This window comes from Bos javanicus, chromosome 11 (genome assembly GCF_032452875.1).
Source record: "Bos javanicus breed banteng chromosome 11, ARS-OSU_banteng_1.0, whole genome shotgun sequence".
Lineage (NCBI taxonomy): Eukaryota > Metazoa > Chordata > Mammalia > Artiodactyla > Bovidae > Bos > Bos javanicus.
Window position 1 is genome coordinate 44,551,652 of NC_083878.1, and position 15,104 is coordinate 44,566,755.

The window sequence follows — 15,104 nt, forward strand, 5'->3', positions numbered from 1 at the left end:
ACACTAAAAACATTAGTGGTAGCCTGGGCCTGCAGGGAAAAAGGTATGAAGAGCAAAACACAGAGGATCTTTAGGGCAGCGAAGCTACTATGTATGACACAATAACAATGAATACCTGTCCTTATACATTTGTCAAAACCCAGGACTGTACACCACCAAGAGTGAACCCTAAGGTAAACCGTGGACTTCAGATGAAAATATTGTAAGTTCATCAACTGTAACAAGTGTTCTATTCTGTGGGAAATGCTGACACTGGGGCAGGCAGGACGAATGTGGGAAAACTACCTTCATTACAGTTTTGCTCTGAACCTAGAACTGTTGTAAGTCTACTAAAAAAAATTTAATTCTAATTTTCCACAAATTTTCCTCAGTAAAATGAACCAAGAACACATTAAAACTATTGTATACCATAATCAACAGAGATTTTTGTCTCAGGAATGCAAGGTTGATTTCATACAAGACAATGAGTTAACTAATACATCACATTAAAAGAACAAAGGAAATAAACTGCAAGACCATGTCAAGTGCCATCAAAAGAAAAACAGTATGTGACAAAATCCAACATTTATTCATGATAAAAATTCTCAGAAAACTGATTCTCTCAGAAAACTGATTCTCTCAGAAAGCAAAGAATATCCTCAACATGATAAAGGTCATTAATGAAAAGCTCACAGCTAACACCATGCTCAGGGCTTTCGAGGTGGTGCCAGTGGTAAAGAATCTGCCTGCCAAGCAGGAGATGCAAGTTCAATATCTGGGTTGGGAAGATCCACTGAAGAAAGAAATGGCAACCCACTACAGTATCCTTGCCCGGGAAATCCCATGGACAGAGGGATTTCTGGCAGGCTACAGTCCATAGGGCCACAAAAGAGATAGACATGACTTAGCGACTAAACAACACCAATAGCAACACTACACTCAAGGATGAAAGATTAAATAAAGGCTTTCCCCTTAAGATCAGGAATGGCTTTCAGCGCTTCTATTCAACAGAGTTGGAAGTTCTAATCAGAACAACTTCAGACAGAAAAGAAATTACAAAAACAAAAAAAACTGAATTGAAAGGAAGTAGCAAAACTACCAATATCCATAGATGATGCAATCCTATATAAAGTCCCCAAAAATTCACAAGAAAACTACTATAGCTAAAAAACTAATCCAGCAACACTGCAGGACACAAGATTAGCACACAACAGTCAGCTGTGCTGAACAAGCAGAAGAGTGAACTGATAAAGCAATTCCAGTCACAAAAGCTTATGAAAGAATCAAATACCTGGGAGTAAAGTTACCCAAGGAGGCAAAAAACCTGTATGCTGATAAATTTAAAACACTGCTGAAAGGAATTAAAGACCTAAATAAATGGAAAGGTGTGTTCATGAATAGGATGACCTAATATAACCAATGGGTGAATACCACTCAAAGGAATCTACAGATTCAACGCAATCTCTTGAGAATTCCAACAGCCTTTTTTGAAGAAATAGAAGGGTCAATCCTCAAATTCATATGGTATTGTAAGAGGCCCCAAACACACTCTTGAAATAGAACAAAGCTGAAAGACATACCACTTCCCCAATGCAAAACTTACTATAAGACTACAGCAATCAAAACAACATGCCACTGATCTAAGGAGAGACATACAGACCAACTAAACAAAACTGAGAGTTCAGAAACAAATCCATAAAGCTATGGACAATTAATTTCTGACAAGCATGCCAAGTCTATTCAATGGAAAGAAAACAGTCTCTTCATTAGACGGTGATGATACAATTGATTTTCAACGTGCAAAAGAATGAAACTGCACCCTCTTCCTCACACCATGTATACGTATAACTAACTGAAAATGGGTCAACATTAAGAACTAAAATCCATAAAACTCTCAGAAGAAAACATAGGGTTAAACCTCCATTAGCTCAAATTTGGCAATGTACTCTTAGATATAACACCAAAAACAACAGGTAAAATGAGATTCATTAAAATTAAAAACATTTTGCATCAACTGACAATCCAAAAAAAAGTGAAAGGACAACTTATAGAATTAGAAAAAACATTTGGAAATTATATCCAAAATATAGAAAGTATTTCTACAACTCAAGAACAGACAAATATTCAATTGAAAAGCCTAAAGGAAAGGGCTTAGGTAGCTACTGCACTAAAGAAGATATGCAAATGACCAATAAGCCATGAGAAGATGCTCAACATTATTAGTAATCAGGAAAATGCACATCAAAGCCACAATAAAAAACCCCCACCTGGATAGCTATAATTTAAAAAAAAAAAAAAAAAAACACGTATAGAAATTGAAATCCTCTTACACCGCTGATGGAGATATAAAATGGTGCAGCCACTATGGAAAACACTTGGCAATTTATCTAAGGCTAAACCCAGATTACAACCCAGCAATTCTACTCATGGATACAAATTCAAGAGTTAAAAACAAAATCTCAAATAGACATCTGCACACCCATGTCCACAGCAGCATTACCTACAATAGCCAAAAGGCAGAAACAACTCAACTATCTGTCCTTCAACAGATAAAGGGATAAACAAAATTGTGGTCTATGCAGACAGTGGCTCAGATTACACGCTTGTTATTGCAAAATTCAGACTTAAATTGAAGAGAGTAGGAAAAACCACTAGGCCTTTCAGATTAGATCAGATCAGTCCCTCAGTCGTGTCTGACTCTTTGCTACCCCATGAATCGCAGCACACCAGGCCTCCCTGTCTATCACCAACTCCCGGAGTTCACTAAGACTCATGTCCATCGAGTCAGTGATGCAATCCAGCCATCTCATCCTCTGTCGTCCCCTTCTCCTCCTGCCCCCAATCCCTCCCAGCATCAGTCTTTTCCAATGAGTCAACTCTTCGCGTGAGGTGGCCAAAGTACTGGAGTTTCAGCTTCAGCATCATTCCTTCCAAAGAAATCCCAGGGCTGATCTCCTTCAGAATGGACTGGTTGGATCTCCTTGCAGTCCAAGGGACTCTCAAGAGTCTTCTCCAACACCACAGTTCAAAAGCATCAATTCTTTGGTGCTCAGCCTTCTTCACAGTCCAACTCTTACATCCATACACGACCACAGGAAAAACCATAGCCTTGACTAGACGAACCTTTGTTGGCAAAGTAATGTCTCTGCTTTTGAATATGCTATCTAGGTTGGTCATAAGTTTTCTTCCAAGGAGTAAGCGTCTTTTAATTTCATGGCTGCAGTCACCATCTGCAGTGATTTTGGAGCCCAGAAAAATAAAGTCTGACACTGTTTCCACTGTTTCCCATGAAGTGATGGGACCGGATGCCATGATCTTAGTTTTCTGAATGTTGAACTTTAAGCCAACTTTTTCACTCTCCACTTTCACCTTCATCAAGAGGCTTTTTAGTTCCTCTTCACTTTCTGCCATAAGGGTGGTGTCATCTGCATATCTGAGGTTATTGATATTTCTCCCGGCAATCTTGATTCCAGCTTGTGTTTCTTCCAGTCCAGCGTTTCTCATGACGTACTCTGCATATAAGTTAAATAAACAGGGTGACAATATACAGCCTTGATGAACTCCTGTTCCTATTTGGAACCAGTCTGTTGTTCCATGTCCAGTTCTAACTGTTGCCTCCTGACCTGCATACAGATTTCTCAAGAGGCAGATCAGGTGGTCTGGTATTCCCATCTCTTTCAGAATTTTCCACGGTTTATGGTGATCCACACAGTCAAAGGCTTTGGCATAGTCAATAAAGCAGAAATAGATGTTTTTCTGAAACTCTCTTGCTTTTTCCATGATCCAGCAGATGTTGGCAATTTGATCTCTGGTTCCTCTGCCTTTTCTAAAACCAGCTTGAACATCAGGAAGTTCACGGTTCACATATTGCTGAAGCCTGGCTTGGAGAATTTTAAGCATTACTTTACTAGCGTGTGAGATGAGTGCAATTGTGCGGTAGTTTGAGCATTCTTTGGCATTGCCTTTCTTTGGGATTGGAATGAAAACTGACCTTTTTCAGTCCTGTGGCCACTGCTGAGTTTTCCAAATTTGCTGGCATATTGAGTGCAGCACTTTCACAGCATCATCTTTCAGGATTTGGAATAGCTCAACTGGAATTCTATCACCAGATTAGATATTCTAATAGATAGTTAGAATATCTATTCTATTCTAACTCAATGAAACTAAGCCATGCCCGTGGGGCAACCCAAGATGGGCGGGTCATGGTGGAGAGATCTGACAGAATGTGGTCGACTGGAGAAGGAATGGCAAACCACTTCAGTATTCTTGCCTTGAGAAGCCCATGAACAGTATGAAAAGGCAAAATGATAGGATACCGAAAGAAAAACTCCCCAGGTCAGTAGGTGCCCAATATGCTACTGGAGATCAGTGGAAAAATAATTCCTGAAAGAATGAAGGGATGGAGCCAAAGCAAAAAGAATACCCAGCTGTGGATGTGACTGGTGATAGAAGCAAGGTCCGATGCTGTAAAAAGCAGTATTGCATAGGAACCTGGAATGTCAGGTCCATGAATCAAGGCAAATTGGAAGTGGTCAAATAAGAGATGGCAAGAGTGAACGTCGACATTCTAGGAATCAGCAAACTCAAATGGACTGGAATGGGTGAATTTAACTCAGATGACCGTTATATCTACTACTGCGGGCAGGAATCACTCAGAAGAAATGGAGTAGCCATCATGGTCAACAAGAGAGTCCGAAATGCAGTACTTGGATGCAATCTCAAAAATGACAGAATGATCTCTGTTTGTTTCCAAGACAAACCATTCAAGATGACAGTAATTCAAGTCTGTGCCCCAACCAGTAACGCTGAAGAAGCTGAAGTTGAACGGTTCTATGAAGACCTACAAGACCTTTTGGAACTAACACCCAAAAAAGATGTCCTTTTCATTATAGGGGACTGGCCTGCAAAAGTAGGAAGTCAAGACACACCTGAAGTAACAGGCAAATTTGGCCTTGGAATACGGAATGAAGCAGGGCAAAGACTAATAGAGTTTTGCCAAGAAAATGCACTGGTCATAACAAACACCCTCTTCCAACAACACAAGAGAAGACTCTACACATGGACATCACCAGATGGTCAACACAGAAATCAGACTGATTCTATTCTTTGCAGCCGAAGATGGAGAAGCTCTATACACTCAGCAAAAACAAGACCAGGAGCTGACTGTGGTTCAGACCATGAATTCCTTATTGCCAAATTCAGACTGATATTGAAGAAAGTAGGGAAAACCACTAGACCATTCAGGTATGACCTAAATCAAATCCCTTATGATTATACACTGGAAGTGAGAAATAGATTTAAGGGCCTAGATAGATTGAGTGCCTGATGAGCTATGGAATGAGGTTCGTGACATTGTACAAGAGACAGGGATTGAGACCATCCCCATGAAAAAGAAATGCAAAAAAGCACAATGGCTGTCTGGGGAGGACTTACAAATAGCTGTGAAAAGAAGCGAAAAGCAAAGGAGAAAAGGAAAGATATAAACATCTGAATGCAGAGTTCCAAAGAATAGCAAGAAGAGATAAGAAAGCCTTCCTCAGCGATCAATGCAAAGAAATAGAGGAAAACAACAGAAGGGGAAAAACTAGAGATCTCTTCAAGAAAATCAGAGATACCAAAGGAACATTTCGTGCAAAGATGGGCTCAATAAAGGACAGAAATGGTATGGACCTAACAGAAGCAGAAGATATTAAGAAGAAATGGCAAGAATACACAGAAGAACTGTACAAAAAAGATCTTCATGACCCAGATAATCATGATGATGTGATCACTGACCTAGAGCCAGATATCCTGGAATGTGAAGTCAAATGGGCCTTAGAAAGCATCACTACGAACAAAGCTAGTGGAGGTGACAGAATTCCAGTTGAGCTATTCCAAATCCTGAAAGGCCTTTCAGGTAGGACCAAAATCAAATCCCTTACGATTATACAGTAGAAGCAACAAACCGAGTAAAAAAAAAAAAGTGACAGATTCAAGGGATTAGTTCTGATAGTGTGTCTGAAGAACTATGGATGGAGGTTCATAACACTGAACAAGTCAGTGATCAAAACCATCCCCAAGAAAAAGAATGCAACAAGGCAAAATCGCTGTTTTGAGGAGGCCTTACAAATAGCTGAGAAAGGAATAGAAGCAAAAAGCAGAGAAAAGGAAAGATATACCCATCTGAATGCAGAGTTCCAAAGAAAAGCAAGGAGAGATAAGAAAGCCTTCCTCAGTGATTAATGCAAAGAAACAGAGGAAAACAATAGAATGGGAAAGACTAGAGATCTCTTCAAGAAAATTAGAGATACCAAGGGAACATTTCATGCAAAGTAGAGCACAATAAAGAACAGACACAGTATGGATCTAACAGAAGCACACGGTATTAAGAAGAGCTGGCAAGAATACACAGAACTATACAAAAAAATCTTTCCCTGATGCTGGGAAAGATTGAGGGCAGAAGGAGAAGGGGACGACATAGCATGAGATGGCTGGATGGCATCACCGACTCAATGGAGATGGGTTTGGGTAGACTTCAGCAGTTGGTGATGGACAGGGAAGCTTGGTATGCTGCAGTTTATGGGATTGCAAAGAGTTGGACACGACTAAGCAACTGAACTGAACTGATAGAAAAAAAAGATCTTAATGACCTAGATAACCACAATGGTGTGATCACTAACCTAGAGTCAGACATCCTGGAATGTGAAGTCAAGGGGGCCTTAAGAACTGTTATGATGAACAAAGCTACTGCAGGTGACGGAAATACAGATGAGCTATTTCAAATCCTAAAAGATGATGCTGTGAAAGTTCTGGACTCAATATGCCAGCAAATTTGGAAAACTCAGGAGTGGCCACAGGACTGGAAAAGATCAGTTTGCATTCCAATCCCAAAGAAAGGCAATGCCAAAGAATGCTCAAACTACCGCACAATTGCCCTCATCACACATGCTAGCAAGGTAGTGCTCAAAATCCTTCAAGCTAGGCTCCACCAGTATGTGAACTGAGAACTTCCAGATATATAAGCTGGATTTAGAAAAGGCAGAGGAACCAGAGGTCAAACTGCCAAAGTTCAATGGATCACAGAAAAAGTAAGAGAATTCCAGAAAAAACATCTGCTTCATTGACTATGCTTAAATTTTTGACTGTGTTGATCACAACACATGTGAAAAATTCTTAAAGAGTGGTTATACCAGACCACCTTACCTGCCTCCTGAGAAACCTGTATGCAGATCAAGAAACAACAGTTAGAATCGGACATCAAACAGCTGACTGGTTCAAAACTGAGAAAGAAGTACATCAAGGTTATACACGGTCACCCTGCTTATTTAACTTATATGCAGAGGACATCAAGTGAAATGCTGGGTTGGATGAATTACAAGCTGGGATCAAGACTGCTGGGAGAAATATCAACAACCTCAGATATGCAGATGACACCACCCTTATGGCAGAAATAGAAGAGGAACTAAAGAGCCTCTTGATGACAGTGAAAGAGGAGAGTGAAAAAGTTGGCTCAAAGCTCAACATTAAGAAAACTAAGATCATGGCATCTGGTCCAATCACTTCATGGCAAATAGATGGGAGAAAAAATGCAAAGAGTGACAGACTTTATCTTCTTGGGCTCCAAAATCACTACAGACGGTGACGGTAGCCATGAAATTAAAAGAAGCTTACTCCTTGGAAGAAAAATTATGGCACCTAGACAGCATATTAGAAAGCAGGGCCATCACTTTGCTGACAAAGGTCAGTAGAGTCAAAGCTATGGCTTTTTTCTAGTAGTCATGTACATATGTGAGAAAAGTGAAAGTGAAAATCACTCAGTCATGTCCGACTCTTTACAACCCCATGGACTGTACAGTCCGTGGAATTCTCCAGGCCAGAATACTGAAGTGGGCAGCCTTTCCCTTCTCCAGGGGATCTTCCCAACCCAGGGATAGAACCCAGGTCTCCCTCATTGCAGGCAGATTCTTTACCAGCTGAGCCACAAGGGAAGCCCAAGAATACTAAGAGTGGGTAGCCCATCCCTTCTCCAGCAGATCTTCCCCACGCAGGAATTGAACCAGGGTCTCCTGAATTGCAGGTGGATTCTTTACCAACTGAACTATCAGGGAAACTGGACCATAAAGAAGGCTGAGGGCCGAAAAATTTATGCTTTTGAGCTGTCACGTTAGAGAAGACTCTTCAGAGTCCCTTGGACAGCAAGGAGCTCAAACAAGTCAATCCTGAAGGAAATCAACCCTGAATATTCAATGGAAGTACTAATGCTGAAGCTGAAGCTCCAATACTTTGGCTACCGGGTGTGAAGAGCCAACTCACTGGAAAAGACCCTGATGCTGGGAAAGATTGAGGGCAGGAGGAGAAGGGGTGACATAGGATAACTTGGTGGTGGCTCAGACGGTAAAGAATTTGCTTACAGTGCGGGAGACCTGGGTTCAATCCCTGGGTTGGGAAAATTCTTTGGAGGAGGCATGGCAACCCCCTCCAATATTCTTGCCTGGAGAAACCCCACGGACAGAGGAGCCTGACGAGCTGCAGTCCATGGGGTCGCAAAGAATCGGACATGACTGAATGACTAAGCACAGCACATCGCACTAAAAGAGGATTATCTTTAGATAATTAAACAACAATTATTAATTAAACAACAATTATTAACGACCTACACACAGAATCACGTTGGTGTGATCACTGACCTAGAGCCAGACATCCTGGAATGTGAAGTCAAGTGGGCCTTAGAAAGCATCACTACGAACAAAGCTAGCGGAGGTGATGGAATTCCAGTTGAGCTATTCCGAAGATGGTGATGCTGAAAGATGATGCTGTGAAAGTGCTGCACTCAATATGCCAGCAAATTTGGAAAACTCAGCAGTGGCCACAGGACTGGAAAAGGTCAGTTTTCATTCCAATCCCAAAGAAAGGCAGTGCCAAAGAATGCTCAAACTACCGCACAATTGCACTCATTTCACACGCTAGTAAAGTAATGCTCAAAATTCTCCAAACCAGGCTTCAGCAATACGGGAACTGTGAACTTCCTGATGTTGGTTTTAGAAAAGGCAGATGAACCAGAGATCAAATTGCCAACATCCGCTGGATCATGGAAAAAGCAAGAGAGTTTCAGAAAAACATCTATTTCTGCTTTATTGACTTGCCAAAGCCTTTGACTGTGTGGATCACCATAAACTGTGGAAAATTCTGAAAGAGATGGGAATACCAGACCACCTGACCGGCCTCTTGAGAAACCTGTATGCAGGTCAGGAAGCAACAGTTAGAACTGGACATGGAACAACAGACTGGTTCCAAATAGGAACAGGAGTTCATCAAGGCTGTATATTGTCACCCTGTTTATTTAACTTATATGCAGAGTACGTCATGAGAAACGCTGGACTGGAAGAAACACAAGCTGGAATCAAGATTGCCGGGAGAAATATCAATAACCTCAGATATGCAGATGACACCACCCTTATGGCAGAAAGTGAAGAGGAACTAAAAAGCCTCTTGATGAAGGTGAAAGAGGAGAGTGAAAAAGTGGGCTTAAAACTCAACATTCAGAAATAAAGATCATGGCATCTGGTTCCATCACTTCACGGGAAATAGATGGGCAAACAGTGGAAACAGTGTCAGACTTTCTTTTTCTGGGCTCCAAAATCACTACAGATGGTGACTGCAGCCATGAAATTAAAAGACGCTTACTCCTTGGAAGGAAAGTTATGACCAACCTAGATAGCATATTCAAAAGCAGAGACATTACTTTGCCAACAAAGGTCTGTCTAGTCAAGGCTATGGTTTTTCCAGTGGTCATGTATGGATGTGAGAGTTGGACTGTGAAGAAGGCTGAGCGCTGAAGAATTGATGCTTTTGAAGTGTGGTGTTGGAGAAGACTCTTGAGAGTCCCTTGGACTGCAAGGAGATCCAACCAGTCCATTCTGAAGGAGATCAGCCCTGGGATTTCTTTGGAAGGAATGATGATAAAGCTGAAAACTCCAGTACTTTGGCCACCTCATGCAAAGAATTGACTCACTGGAAAAGATTCTGATGCTGGGAGGGATTGGGGGCAGGAGGAGAAGGGGACGACAGAGGATGAGATGACTGGATGGCATCACTGACTCGATAGACGTGAGTCTCAGTGAACTCCGGGAGTTGGTGATGGACAGGGAGGCCTGGCGTGCTGCGATTCATGGGGTCACAAAGAGTCAGATACGACTGAGCGACTGATCTGACAAGGGTGAGGGCAAGGGTTATAGAGAGGACAAGTAAAGTCGAGGAACCCAACAGTGAGTTCCTAACCCTGTTCTCTTGGAAGGTTAGGTTAAAGGAAATCTATCAAAAAATACAACAGAAGAAACAAAGAAGAGAGAAAAATGTGGATGACCAAACCAGAACCAACTTTCAGTCAGTAAGAACATCAGAAACATAACAGGAAAAAAAGAGGGAGAGAGGAGAGAAAGAAAAAAATGCTCAATGAAATACAAGATGTTCCAGAAGTGAAGGAAATAAATTTGTCAACTGAAAGAAAACTTTCAGAAAATCTATAGGCTACCAAGAACAAGAATCACATATAACCTCCAACAGTACACTGCAAATATGCAGCAATGCTCTCAAAATTAAGAAAAAAATTATTTCAAACCTACATTTGACAACCCAACTAAAGATTATGTAAAGACATTTTTTGTCAGTAGAAAGGGTTTAAAATGGAGAAAAGTAGATCAATAAAGCAAGGGTTAGGGGCACTGACCCTCTGCACAGTTGAAAATCGATGGATATTTAACAGTCGTCCCCCTATACACACACACTCTCCCTCCAGAACCTGGGATCCTCCATATTCAAGCTTCCACATCCTCATAGTCAGCCATAGCACTGCTCTATGTATTCACTGAAAAAAACATAAAAAAACCCTTCATGTAAGTGGATCTGTGCTGTTCAAACCCAGGCTGTTCAACAGGCAACTGTAATATGTATATTACTCAGAAGTATGACATACAGATGTTTAAGATAGAACAAATAACTGTAAGAGCTGTCAAGCTGCCTCTGAGAAGCAAGAAATCGGGGGTGTGGAGTAAAAACCTAGATATGAAACTAAGAAACTAAGGTATAAAACTAGATATAAAACTAAGAAAATTAAATAGAAGTCATCAGGGGGAAAAAATATTTTCAATAAAAGCAAAAGCAGGTGTTGCTTATGTGTGCTCAGTCTTGTCCAACTCTTTGAGACCCCATGGACTGTAGCCCGCCAGGCTCCTGTCCATAGAATTTTCCAGGCAATAATACTGGAGTGGGCTGCCATCTCCTCCTCCAGAGGATCTTCCCGACTCAGGGATTGAACTTGCATCTCCTGCGTTGGCAGGCAGATTCTTTACCAACTGCACCACCCACGAAGTCCTAACAAAATCAAAAGCAGGTGTAAAGGAGCAGAAAATGGCAAAACAAAAGATGAAGTGAAGAAATGAGTGGAAGCCTGGGAAGACATATGACTATGGACCCATAACAGCACTTAGAATTTGGATAACCCAGAAAACTGGTCTGTTTCCAACATCACCAGTGTCTGCCCGAAGGCAATGGCACCCCACTCTAGTACTCTTGCCTGGAAAATCTCATGGATGGAGGGCCTGGTAGGCTGCAGTCCATGGGGCCGCTAGGTCCGACACAACTGAGTGACTTCACTTTCACTTTCCACTTTCATGCATTGGAGAAGGAAATGGCAGCCCACTCCAGTATTCTTGACTGGAGAATCCGAGGGATGGGGGAGCCTGTTGGGCTGCCGTCTATGGGGTCACACAGGGTCAGACACGACTGAAGTGACTTAGCAGCAGCACACAAACCCTAATCTTTTTATACTCTTCACAGCTACGGTCTCTGCTCCCTCCACCATCTCCCTCCCAACCTGTCCAAAGCACCATGTTTTGTCATTTCACTTACACCCACGATTACAGCATTACTGTCACATGTTCCAAAGTTTTTGTTTATTCTGTTGTTTCAGTTGCTAAGTCATGTCCGACTCTTTAGACCCCATGGGCTACAGCCCACCAGGATTCTCTGTCCATGGGATTTCCCAGGAAATACTGGAATGGGTAGTCATTTCCTTCTTCATGGGATCTTCCCAACACAGAGATCAAGCCCAAGTCTCCTGCACTGGCAGGTGGATTCTTTACCACTGACCTACCTGGGAAGCCAGGAAGACCTAATATACTCTTATCAAAGTCTAACTTAAAAGTCTAACTGTTCCACAGTTCATTTCTTGAGGTTAATCAGGATCCAGAGGGCAAGGTACCTTTCTACTCTGAACACCCATCCCCGATTTCTGGAGATCCACCCCAGGACCTCCTGAGAAGCAAGCCTTTATCAACTCTGCACCTGAGGCCTCCCTCAGTGTCCTGCTATTTTAGTGTGTGTGCTTAATCTTTCAGTTGTGTCCAACACTTGTGACCCCAGAGACTGTAGCCTGCCAGGCTCCTCTGTCCATGGGATTCTCCAGGCAAGAATACTGGAGTGGGTTGCCATTTCCTTCTCCAGGTGATCCTCTGGACAAAGGAATCAAACCCCAGTCTCCCACACTGCAGGCAGACTCTTTACTAAGTTACAAGGGAAGCCCCACGAAGCAACTGAAACAAAAGAAATAAAAACTTTGCTGTTTTAGCACCAGATCTTAAACAGCTGAATCTGGGGATTCTTTTTACTCTCTACTTCTCTAGAGGCCCACCTAGGACCTTGTCCTGCAGTGTGTCCAGGACACTATCCAAGTTTTCTCCTGATGTTCGTTAGCTATCCTTCAGCTTGTACAACTGTGACTCCAAGCATAGCAGAAGTGCTTCTCCTGCAGGAAGTGGAATCGGTTCCCCAGTGGCTGTCCCCTAACCCTTTCCTCCTGCCACCAGAAGCCTTTCTTCCCAGTCTATGTCCCTGAGATCCAAGTATCAGGCTGCTAAATTTCAGGGACCTACCTTTGGGCTGTCTCTCAGAATACACGGTCCAACTATAGCTAGATAAAGGATGTTCACTCCTTGAATTATCATTTTAAACATTTCCATTATGATTAAAGCATCTCTTTTAGGTCTCTATCTGGGACCCAAAGTTATCTACTACACTTGTTAATCAATATCCCACTGAAGTCCCCAGGTTCAAAAGTCAATGATTTCTCCTTGTCTGAAGAAAAACATCTGATTATAATACTCTTTATAAATGTAAAAGAGGTGACAATAATAACCAATCCTTAAACTTTTGTGCCCACTCTTCTTTACTGACAGAAAAGTTCCCTAGTTCAAAGAACATTCTAATTCCTGTCTAGACAGTGGTTTTTAAGGCTTTGGAGAGTCAGGGTGCCCACTACAAATTTCTGAAAAGTGCTAAACTTGCTTTAGAAGAAAAAAAAAAAAACGGCCAAATCAGTTTCAGAGGCAGAGAACGTTTAACGAGCTTCTGTTTTTGACTCTGGTAGGTACATTTGTATTCACAACTATGCCAGCAGCTAGAAGTTACAATCTGAAGGTTGGCACCTATTCCCCTCCTCCAGAGGCACAGACTGTAACCCACTCCATACTCCTAAAAGAAAGAAATTACACCCAATGACAAAATCCTGCTGAGCTACCATGTGTCCCCGGAAAAGTATCTTTAATCTCCCCAGGTCCCAATAGTCATAGGCTTGTCGGGAGCACAAAGTAAAATAATATATGCCTAGTATGTGGTATGGAGAAGGCAATGGCACCCCACTCCAGTACTCTTGCCTGGAAAATCCCATGGACGGAGTAGCCTGGTAGGCTGCAGGCCATGAGGTCACCAAGAGTCGGACACGACTGAGTGACTTCACTTTCACTTTTCACTTTCATGCACTGGAGAAGGAAATGGCAACTCACTCCAGTGTTCTTGCCTGGAGAATCCCAGGGACGGGGGAGCCTGGTGGGCTGCCGTCTATGGGGTCGCACAGAGTCGGACACGACTGAAGTGACTTAGCAGTATGTGGTAACCAAGACACTATTACGATGCCGTTACAATCCTGATTGTCCGCTGGTTTTGTTTTTAATTTCCTCATACATCTTTATTCGCATAGGCTCCGGCCCAGAACACCTGGAATGACTGTCCCTGTAACAGCCACATCTACTGAGAGCTTACCACGTGCCAAGCACTGCCCTAAATGTTTATCATGGCCCATCCTAAAAACTCCTATCGATACCCTAACTCCCAACCTATTAATGAAATAAGTGGCAGTTATCTCGAATCCCACAGCGCGTGCTTGGCGGAGCTGCGACTCGGCCCTGAGCAGCGACTCCGGGTCCGGCGCCCCCTCCGCCCACCCCCTGGCATCAAGGTCCGCGGGATCCGCTGGGCACCCAGCTCCCTATCTACGCCAGAGATGGCAAAGTACCCCGCGAGGTATCGTCGGAAGGCCACAGAATCTATCCCAGAAACAAGGCCCGGAAGGAAATTCAGAACCCCCGGGACTCCGTTGAAAAACAAAATGCCCGGAAAGCAGCTTCCAAAGCGGTCAGAAGCGGTGGGGCGGCTGCGCTTCGGCGTAGAGCCCAGGCCGCCCGAGCTACGGGAACGAAAAGCAGGAAACGAAAGAGGAAGAGCAACAGAAAGCGCCAACGCCCGCCCGCCGCCGGCTGGCCGCGCCTCAGCCGGAGCCATGGCGCCGCCGCCGTGGGCCCGCCCGGAGGCCGTGGCCCCGGCCCGCTCACCTCCCGGGGTGACGGCGCAGAGCCCTGCACCGAAGCGATGTGTCGATCCACGTCGGCCTTGCTGCGCCTCATCGTGCCGCCGACTGGGCTCTGGGTAACGAACGCCAGCGCCGAGGCCGCAGCGGGCGCCGTCGTCTCGGGAGCGCGCCGCCCGAAGGTCCGTGACGCAGCGCCGTCGCCGGAGAGAGGGCGACGCTCCTGCGTGGGTGCGTGCATGCGTGAGGGCTGCGTCAATCCTGTGCGCCGCGCAGACCCGCGGGCGCCGGCGCGCGGAGGTGACTGCGCTTGCGCAGCGCGGGAATGCGAAGCTCGCGGCATGTGTGACGCGGTTGAAAGCGCTTAAAGATGACAAGGGCCGGTAGCAGCTGCGTACGGAAATAACTCGCCCGCAGGCTATTGAGTCGGGCGGGCTGTTCCCGGTACTGACGTCACGCCGCGGCGCCAGTCGGCTGCATCTAAGCGCTCTTTTGGAATTTGAATTTT

The 15,104-nt window shown here is 43.8% G+C and overlaps 1 protein-coding gene across 4 annotated transcripts in view; it reads right to left on the bottom strand.

Annotated features, from left to right (window-relative positions):
* Nucleotides 1–14,819, bottom strand: part of LOC133257058 (E3 SUMO-protein ligase RanBP2-like) — a 61,341-nt gene extending 46,522 nt beyond the window's left edge. For 2 of the 4 annotated variants that reach the window (XM_061432518.1, XM_061432517.1), the window contains exon 1: nt 14,622–14,811. In XM_061432518.1, coding sequence (XP_061288502.1) covers nt 14,622–14,693 — 72 coding nt within the window. In that variant the 5' untranslated portion in view covers nt 14,694–14,811. Of the gene's footprint in view, nt 1–14,621 lie in introns of all 4 variants that reach the window. The other 2 variants (XM_061432516.1, XM_061432519.1) reach the window with 2 other exon arrangements.
* Nucleotides 14,820–15,104: the final 285 nt, after the last annotated feature.